General features: G+C 45.1%; 1 protein-coding gene across 1 annotated transcript in view; it reads right to left on the reverse strand.

Annotated features, from left to right (window-relative positions):
- LOC103150221 (sodium/glucose cotransporter 1-like) overlaps positions 1 to 9,564 on the reverse strand; it is a 44,477-nt gene that overhangs the window by 6,514 nt on the left and 28,399 nt on the right. Inside the window, exons 2-9 of the mRNA XM_016680547.1 lie at positions 7,356 to 7,427; positions 5,788 to 5,892; positions 5,578 to 5,637; positions 5,385 to 5,489; positions 5,189 to 5,294; positions 4,699 to 4,779; positions 4,369 to 4,577; positions 24 to 203 (exon numbers count right to left, since the gene is read on the reverse strand). Coding sequence (XP_016536033.1) covers positions 24 to 203; positions 4,369 to 4,577; positions 4,699 to 4,779; positions 5,189 to 5,294; positions 5,385 to 5,489; positions 5,578 to 5,637; positions 5,788 to 5,892; positions 7,356 to 7,427 — 918 coding nt within the window. The remainder of the gene's footprint in view (positions 1 to 23; positions 204 to 4,368; positions 4,578 to 4,698; positions 4,780 to 5,188; positions 5,295 to 5,384; positions 5,490 to 5,577; positions 5,638 to 5,787; positions 5,893 to 7,355; positions 7,428 to 9,564) is intronic.

Genomic DNA, 9,564 nt, shown 5'->3' on the forward strand with positions numbered 1-9,564 from the left:
TTTATTGTTGTTTTACACCAGACTGTTCCCTCAAGACAACAGAACTTGGAAACAGAAAAACACGCACCAGGAAACAAGATTCTGCTTATCATCCCAGGAAAAACCATGAGAAACATGGGCAGCACCTTCAGGTAACCACACAAAATGCAACCTGCTTTCACATGAGAGAGACTCTTGCCTGAGAGGCAACGCTGGACAATCACCTGCACAAAAAGACGGAGCATTTAAAGGCAGTGTTAAATACTTAATTCTTCTACTGTATCAAGAAAAATGTTTGGATTTTTTTAGCAGAGCTTTTGCTGCTTTACGTCATTTAAAGTTCCTCACTCAGAAAAACTCTAAAGTAATTTCAATAAATTGTAATTGGTTGTGGTGAATGTGCCTGTAAATGAATAACTATTTCTGTGTATGCAACTTTGAGTGAGCAGATGAAGCACAAACATATTGATATTGATATTGTGTGTGTGTGTGTATTTTGTGATTAGAATATTACTTTACTTTATTTATGTCCACCGGTGAGATACCAGCTAATGTTAGCTACAGTGTTAATATTAGCATTGTAGTTAATATTAGCTACAGTGCTAATATTAGCTATATATTGTCTGCCTTGGCTGACGGCAGACAGGTCCTAGGTGAGGAATCAAAGTGCAGCCTGAAGACCCCTTATGACAGAAAACAACTTTGAATCTGGCGTTCCCTCGCCCGGACGCGGGTCACCTGGGCCCCCCTTTGGAGCCAGGCCTGGAGGTGGGGCACGATGGCGAGCGCCTGGCTTTGACCCTCGGAGCCCAGCCGGGCTCAGCCTGAAGAGGAGACGTGGGTCCCCCTTCCAATGGGCTCATCACCTGTTGAAGGGTCCAAAGGGGTCGAGTGCTGTGTGTTATGGGCGACAGCCGAGGGAGGGGACCCTGGCGGTCTGATCCTCAGCTGCAGAAGCTGGCTCTTGGGATGTGGAACGTCACCTCTCTGGTGGGGAAGGAACCTGAGCTAGTGTGCGAGGCTGAGAGGTTCCGGCTAGAAATAGTCGGCCTCACCTCGATGCATGGCTTTGGTTCTGGAACCAGTCTCCTTGAAAGGGGCTGGACATACTTCCACTCTGGAGTTGCCCACGGTGAGAGGAGGAGTAGGTATACTTGTTGCCCCCTATCTTGGCGCCTGTACGTTGGGGTTTACCCCGGTGAACGAGAGGGTAGCCTCCCTCTGCCTACGGGTGGGGGGACGGGTTCTGACTGTTGTCTGTGCTTACGGGCCGAACAGCAGTTCAGATTACCCACCCTTCTTGGAGTCCTTAGAGGGGGTACTGGAGAGTGCTCCTCCTGGGGACTCCCTTGTTCTACTGAGGGACTTCAACGCTCACGTGGGCGATGACGGTGAGACTTGAAGGGGTATGGTTGGGAGGAACGCCCCCCGATCTGAACTCGAGTGGTGTTCTGTTGTTGGACTTCTGTGCTTGTCATGGATTGTCCATCACGAACACCATGTTCAGGCATAAGGGTGTCCATATGTGCACTTGGCACCAGGACACCCTAGGCCGCAGTTCGATGATCGATTTTGTCATCGTTTCGTCGGATCTGCGGCCATATGTCTTGGACACTTGGGTGAAGAGAGGTGCAGAGCTGTCCAATGACCACTACCTGGTGGTGAGTTGGCTCCGGTGGTGGGGGAGGAAGCCAGTCAGACCTGGCAGGCCCAAACATGTAGTGAGGGTCTGCTGGGAACGTCTGGCGGAGTCCCCTGTGAGACGGAGCTTTAACTCCCATCTCCGGCACAACTTTGAACACGTTCCGGGGGAGGTGGGGGACATTGAGTCTGAGAGGACCATGTTCCGTGCCTCCATTGCCAAGGCGGCTTATCGGAGCTGTGGTCGCAAGGTTGTTGGTGCCTGTTGCGGCGGTAACCCTCGAACCTGTTGGTGGACACCTTCGGTGAGGGATGCTGTCAAGCTGAAAAAGGAGTCCTATCAGGCCTTTTTGGCCTGTGGGACTCCAGAAGCAGCCGATGGGTACCGGCGGGCGAAGCGGCATGCGGCTCAGGTGGTCGCTGAGGCAAAATCTCGGGCATGGGAGGAGTTTGGAGAGGCCATGGAGAAAGACTTCCGTACGGCTTCAAGGCGATTCTGGTCCACCATCCGGCGGCTCAGAAGGGGGAAGCAGTGCAGCACCAACACTGTTTATAGTTGGGATGGTGTGCTGTTGACCTCAACTCGGGACGTTGTGGGCCGGTGGGCGGAATACTTCGAAGACCTCCTCAATCCCACCAACATGCCTTCTGCTGAGGAAGCTGAGCCGGGGGACTCTGGGTTGGGCTCTCCGATCTCTGGGGACAAGGTCACCAAGGTGGTCTAAAAGCTCCTCGGTGGCAGGGCCCTGGGGGTGGATGAGATCCCCCCTGAGTTCATTAAGGCTCTGGATGTTGTAGGGTTGTGTTGGCTCACGCGACTCTGCAATATCAGAGTCAGTGTCAGGGCAGTTCCCCTGGATTGGCAGACTGGGGTGATGGTCCCCCTGTTCAAAAAGGGGGACCGGAGGGTGTGCTCTAATTACAGGGGGGTCACACTCTTAAGCCTCCTTGGTTAGGTCTATTCAGGGGTCCTGGAGAGGAGGGTCCGTCGGATAGTCGAACCTTGGATGCAGGAAGAGCAGTGTGGTTTTCGTCCTGGTCGTGGAACATTGGACCAGCTCTACACCCTCAGCAGGGTCCTGGAGGGTGCATGGGAGTTCGCCCAACCAGTCTACATGTGTTTTGTGGACTTGGAGAAGGCGTTCGACCGTGTCCCTAGGGGGGCTTTGTGGGGGTTCTCCGGGAGTATGGGGTACTGGGCCCTTTCATACGGGCTGTCAGGTCCCTGTATGACCGGCAGACTCGAGTCTGGTCCGCATTGCCGGCAGTAAGTCGAGCTCGTTTCCGGTGAGAGTTGGACTCCGCCAAGGCTGCCCTTTATCACCGATTCTGTTCATTACTTTCATGGACAGAATTTCTAGGCGCAGCCGAGGTGTTGAGGGGATCCGTTTTGGTGGCCTTAGAATCGCATCTCTGCTTTTTGCGGATGATGTGGTCCTATTGGCTTAAACAAGCCGTGATCTGCAGTTCTAGCTGGAGCGGTTCGCGGCCGAGTGTGAAGCGGCCGGGATGAGGATCAGCGCCTCCAAATCCTAATCCATGGTCTTGAGCCGGAAAAGGGTAGAGCGCCTTCTCCGGGTCAGGGGGGTCGTCCTGCCTCAAGTGGAGGAGTTTAAGTATCTGGGGATCTTGTTCACGAATGAGGGAAGAAGGGAGCGGGAGATCGACAGGCGGATTGGTGCAGCGTCTGCAGTGAAACGGGCACTGTACCGGTCCATCGTGGTGAAGAGAGAGCTGAGCCAAAAAGCGAAGCTCTCGATTTACCGGTTGATCTACGTTCCCACCCTCATCTATGGTCATGAGCTTTGGGTCATGACCGAAAGAACGAAATCACGGATACAAGCGGCTGAACTGGGTTTCCTCCGCAGGGTGGCTGGGCTCTCCCTTAGAGATAGGGTGAGAAGCTCGGTCATCCGGGAGGGACTCAGAGTAGAACCGCTGCTCCTCCACGTCGAGAGGAGCCAGTTGAGATGGCTCAGGCATCTGGCAAGGATGCCTCCAGGACGCCTCCCTGGTGAGGTGTTTTGGACAAGTCCCACCGGGAGGAGGTCTTGGGGAAGACCCAGGACACGCTTGAGGGACTATATCTCTCGGCTGGCCTGGGAACGCCTTGGGGTTCCCCTGGAGGAGCTGGAAGAAGTGGCTGGAGAGAGGGAAGTCTGGGCCTCCCTTCTGAAGCTGCTGCCCCCGCGACCCAACCCCGGATAAGCGGAAGAAAATGGATGGATGGATAAATGTAGCTTTGACAGATGTTTGAATATGGTTTCCAGTTACAAAAAAGTGTGTTGTGATCGATTAAATGCGCTAATATGTCATTGTGCCTGCTAAACACATAACGCTGAGTGGAGTGGTGGACCTCTCCAAGATGGCCGCCCTAAATCTCGTCAGTGACAATAGGCGAGAGTGGTCCATTAGGCGTCTATTCTTATATTATGTCTATGGTTGACGCTCTGGCAGGCTGAAGAAGTTCTCCATTGCTGAGAAAACAGCTTACAGCAGATATAAGAAGCAGCTACTATAACCGCTGTGCTTTCTGTTCACAGTTTAAACTAATTAAATATTCTACACCTGAAGTGACACGGTCCATCATTTTCTGCTCTGTAACAAATGCGCTTACAGTTATGTAAAAATCAAGTGGATGAGATTATGGCCTTAAATTGTTTCTGGTATGCAGTAAAAGCTGTTACTGAGCTTCAGTGGAAGTAAAGCATCCACACAGTCAAAGGTACTGATTGTATTTTTACTGACCTGATCAGTGCACCAGTACCAGGTGGCCTGGATGGTGAGTCCAAACACCATGCCAGGCCAGGGCAGGTCTCCTGTTATTGGATCTCTGAAAAGGTGAAACGAGTCTTTCCGAGGCTCGTAGCACTCTGCCCTGATGTTAGAGGTGTTTTGGGGAATTGCAGCCATGTAGAGTTTCTCCAAATTTGCATAACCCCCCACTGCATTGAAAGCTGAGGGAAGACAGGGATATATGGTTACACTAATGCTCACTCTCCCATTTCTTAATGATGTCACAATGAAACAAATCAATGGTGCAAGATAAAATGATAAATAAGGATTATTGCTTATTACCAAAACCCATGAGAATGAAGGATCCAATAATCATGATGATGGTCTGTAAGGTGTCTGTATATATCACCGCAGCCAGTCCACCTGAAATAAAACATGGCGTTGGCAGTCTGTAACATTTTTTTATTCAGAAGTGTAGACAGTAATATGTGCACCAGAGTATAGGATTATCTTGTTTTTATGTCAGTGTTCTTTTCCCGCTTGTCTTGTAGAGGTTATGTGAAGGTGTGTGCAGATTATTGCAGAGCAGCAACTATTAGAGGCTTATTGTACTCCATGGGCAATTAACCACAAACACACCACAGATATACAAGCCAGGAAAGGAGGAGTTTTCTCTTTACATGTGTTTGTGATCTACCCAGTACATTCAGCCTTGAGAAGACTTTACCCTCACTCAGGGTGTCATTTACATATATAAGACATTTTGTAAAGTAGGTTTATGAGGAAAATGTTGATCTCCAAAAAGGAAGTGAATTTCTTCCTGAGGATGCACCTGTGACGGTGTACAGTGCAGTGATCGCCAGTAGAGCGATAACAGCAAAGTAGATGTTCAGTCCAAGAGCTTGCTGGATGAAAATGGCACCAGAGAACATGTCGGCCTGGGAGGAGACAGAAAGGATCTTTTACTTTAATTTGTTAAATGAATTGTTGAAAGGTTCAAAGGTTAGAAAGAGAAAAAAAAAACATACAGAGATCTTTGTGAAGACGTAGAGGAAGAGGGAGAGCACAGAGAGATAGATACGAATCCGCTGTCCTCCGAACCTCTTCTTCAGGTACTCAGGCATGGTGACCACCTAGACAAATTTGATAATATTTTGTTTTATCAAGGCTCAATGACTATAACAGGTGCACTTTTCAACAGAAAATGCACATGTTGTTTACCCCAGCTTTGATGTAGATCGGCACAAAGAGCCATCCCAGAATAACGACAATAAAAAGAGCCTGGAACAAATAAAACATGGCAAAACATTGAAACCATCAAGAAAATATTAAACATAAACATGATTTTTACTTTTCCGTTTCTCCAAACCAATTATTTTGCATTATGAGATCTTGTCTTTCCTATTTGGAAAACATATCACAAATACTCACGTTCCACTCAAATCCACCAATGGCAATACCAGAAGCTGCAGCAGTACCAGCGATCCCTACAAAGTGGCCGCTGCCAATGTTGCTGGCAAAGAGTGATGCTCCGATCTGTGAAAAAAAAATATATATTTAATTTACAAAGGGGTCCCAAAACAATCAATAAATACCGAATGACTGGCTCTGCTGATAAACACATTTGGAACATTTTCTGCCTTTAAGGCCAACACAACATAATATGATATCTCATTTAGGACAGGTTTAATGTAAGGAATGCAAAAGTTGTAGCTGAGACTGTGTGTGTGGAGATTCTTGAGACTCTAATTCTAACTACAGCCCACATCTTATGAATCTCCCCAAAACTATTGAAAGGGCTCTGCTTGTCAGTCCTGTTGTGGATTTTACAGTTTCAGGAAAACCTTTTTCTATCTCACTTTTTCCTTCCAGTCAATTTTCTATTAACCTGTTTAGATACAGCCCTCTGTGAATACTCAGCTTCTTTAGCATTGACTTTTTATGACTTTCCTCACTGTCAAGTTAGCAATCCTCCATAAGATTGTGTAGGCCAGATGCGGAGTTATATGGGGGGCTGGGGATGGGCCTGCCAATGGGGGCCCGGGTCTTGAGGTGCCAGGGAGGGAGGAATGGTTTCAACTCGCTTTAATGTCCGATTATAGACAGAGAAAGTGTGCCCTTGCCTGTTCTGAAAGGTGTATGTAATGTTAAAGTTACTGTCCCTCAATGAAATATATAGTAGTCAGTCCCAGTGACTCTTTCACTCACGGTTTAGCCAATGTGCTTCCTAGGTAAAAATCAAACGACAAACGCGGCCCGGTCATTAGCCCCGCACCCCAGCCCAACGCTGACTTGTTCCGCTAGTGGTGTAGGCCTTAACCTGGCCACACCATTTCAAGACATAAATGACAATGACAAAACATAGGTGACAATAAAAAGCTTTACCTCATTATGTTCTTATAGATGGAAAATCATTGTCGTTAAAAGTTAACTCGGGAGTAGATAAGATCGACAGAACCACCTCATTTACAGCCTTGCTTAATTTGGTCATGTTTGCAGGAATGTATTCTTTTTTCTGATTTCTTTTCCAAGCATTACAGTGAGGAAATATTTGGTCTCATCTGTCCATTTTAAGAAAAGTCTCATGGTTCCACTCTTGTTACCACTTTGCAATCCTGGCTTTTCAGTGTTCAGCATTCTCCTGCAAACCCATCCTAACAAGCCAAGCTTCTGTAGTTGCTTTTTTTTTTTTTTTTCCTGTTTTATTATTTCTTCTGACTAATTCTTCTATTGTTCTGGGGCCTGTGCAGCCACAGATTCAGATTCATTTCAACAAGTTCAAGCCCATTTTGAACGAAAACAACAAATTGGATTTTTGCTGCTTCTTACCCATACAGTCCTATCTAACTTGTATGCGACCGACATGTCACCCCTGTTAAGGAGAGTGAACTTTTTTTTTAATGTACCTCTTTTCCATCACAACTGTAATAGTTCTCAAGACTGTTACAAAAAATAGCAAAAGAACAAAAAATGCTTCTTATTTGTTGTCAGATACCCACCGGCCACCAGACCATTTTCCTCCCTGCAAGGAAAAAGCCACCCACAGTGGATCGATTGGTGCGGACCATGGCCTGCAACAGGACAAGGAAATACAAAACAAGCTTATTATCTCGTTTAGCTCTAAGTTAATGTTCTATACACTGAGTAACATAGCACACCAGGATTTTTTAAAAAATAATTTTATTTCAACAAATAACATGAACATACATACAGACGTTAACTCAATGACAAATATTAAAATATTATAATAAAAACAAATAAAGAATAATTACAGACATTGAGCATGTTGATGTTAAAGTCTAGAAAGACAAAAGTTATATAATTTTACATTGGTAAAATAAAACAATGTGTACTTTTTCAGTTAGGTTTTCATAAAAGGCGTCAAAAATATATTCAAATACATACAAAGAAGGGTATATTACAGCAAAAAGAACAATAAAAGCAAAAATAAATAAATAAATAAAAGAGGAATCTGCTTATGAGATTAAGTTAAATTTCTGGAGAAGAAATAAAGTTTTTACCAGTTTCTTATTATTAAAGTTAAGTTTTTCAACAGAGGCAACATACATTTTTAACTTAATTTCTTAAAAATTATTAAAAGAGGGGATTTGTTCACTCCATTTCAACCTGTGGACATAATATTTTGCTAGGTTTATAATAAGATTCACTATATAAATTTCATCTAAAGAAAAAGTTGAATTGTTAAAGATGAGTAAAATATGTAAATCTGATAAAACAATATTTTTTCTCGTGCCTCTTTGGAAAAAAGAACGCTTTACATCATTACGCAGATCCCTTGTATTAACAGATAAAAATGATAGCTCCGTGCTTTTTGAAAGTTAAAGAAATGTAATTTAGTAAAACGTAGCCCATTTAAGATGACTCCTAAAATAAAATTTGAAGCCACCACCAAAATTAACTAAACCATTTCTTAACTGTAGTGTTTCCTGCTGAGTAAAAACTATTATTCTCCAGAAGCCCTTCGAATTTCCTTTCCATCCACATAAGCTTTACGTCCCACAAAGTAGGCCCTCTTCCCATGCGAGCCTGTTCAGTGATAGACCACAGAGCAGACCTACCATCCTTGTTTTCCTTGGATAGGTTTGTTTTTTCTAGGTAGATGTTATTTTTCCCCACCTCTCCAGAAAATGTCCCTTACTGAACAAACAGGTGAGCAAACTGTACGATGATTGCTCTGGTCTTATACTGTCGATTCGTTTCCCCAGCCGATGAGTTACGTTGATTCCTTCAGCTGCTTTTGATCCAAGGTGCAATTTTGTGACAGACGGCAGTGTAACCTTCTCTTTCAGATCTTCATTCTCATGTTCAGACAGTCCGTAGAGCCGTAGGCACCATCTCCGTTTGTAGCGCTCTGCATCTGCAAGCCGCTCCTGCAGATCTTCTATTTGCGCCCCCAATTTTGCAGTTTTATTCTTCAATGCACAGTTCTCAATTTTTAGTTCTTCAATTTCGTCATGCATGAACTCAATAGATATTTTAATATCCTTGATGTCAGCCTTTACCTCGTCCGCTCTATCGTTCACCGCTTTTAAGATGGCGTGTAGAGGGTTGAGGCTCATCGCCGCAGGATTTCTGTTGATGGGAGAATCCGGGAATATCATAGGATCGGCATCAGTGTTCCCATCGCTGTAGTATACGTTTCCCCCCGCTGCCCGTCGCAGGTAATTAAAGCAACAATTGCTGAATAAACATCCAGCACTGCGCTCTCTTATTGTCATGCCCAAATATTCAACTCAGAAACAACTTATCTTGATTGTTCAGTTGTCTCTTTCCTCGCAGAGTGAGGTGAGACCGTTAGCGGCTAACGAGTCTCAACCGCTAACGGCTCTATGAACCCGGTTTACTGAGCTTGATGGTCGATCTTTTTTTCTTTTTACTCCTAAAGGATGATGTTGTCGAATATTTCTCCAGCAGCGACAGTCAGAGGATCTGTGATGAATTTTCTCTAATGATGAACAGAAGAATCACTGCAAACACTGTAATATTCAGCTCACACACCATAACGGTCTTTCCTCTTTGCTCCGTCAGTTCAGAACACCTGGAATGCCATGACACTACTTTATCATTCGTTATTGTGCAAAAAATAAATAAATAAAATAAAATAAAATAATAATCTGTTTGTTTTACCTAAAGCAGCAACAAAAAAGCATTACATTTTTCTAGCAATTTGCTTAAGCAATTTACAAC

The sequence above is a fragment of the Poecilia formosa genome, unplaced genomic scaffold, assembly GCF_000485575.1.
Source record: "Poecilia formosa unplaced genomic scaffold, Poecilia_formosa-5.1.2 Scaffold6, whole genome shotgun sequence".
Taxonomy (NCBI): domain Eukaryota; kingdom Metazoa; phylum Chordata; class Actinopteri; order Cyprinodontiformes; family Poeciliidae; genus Poecilia; species Poecilia formosa.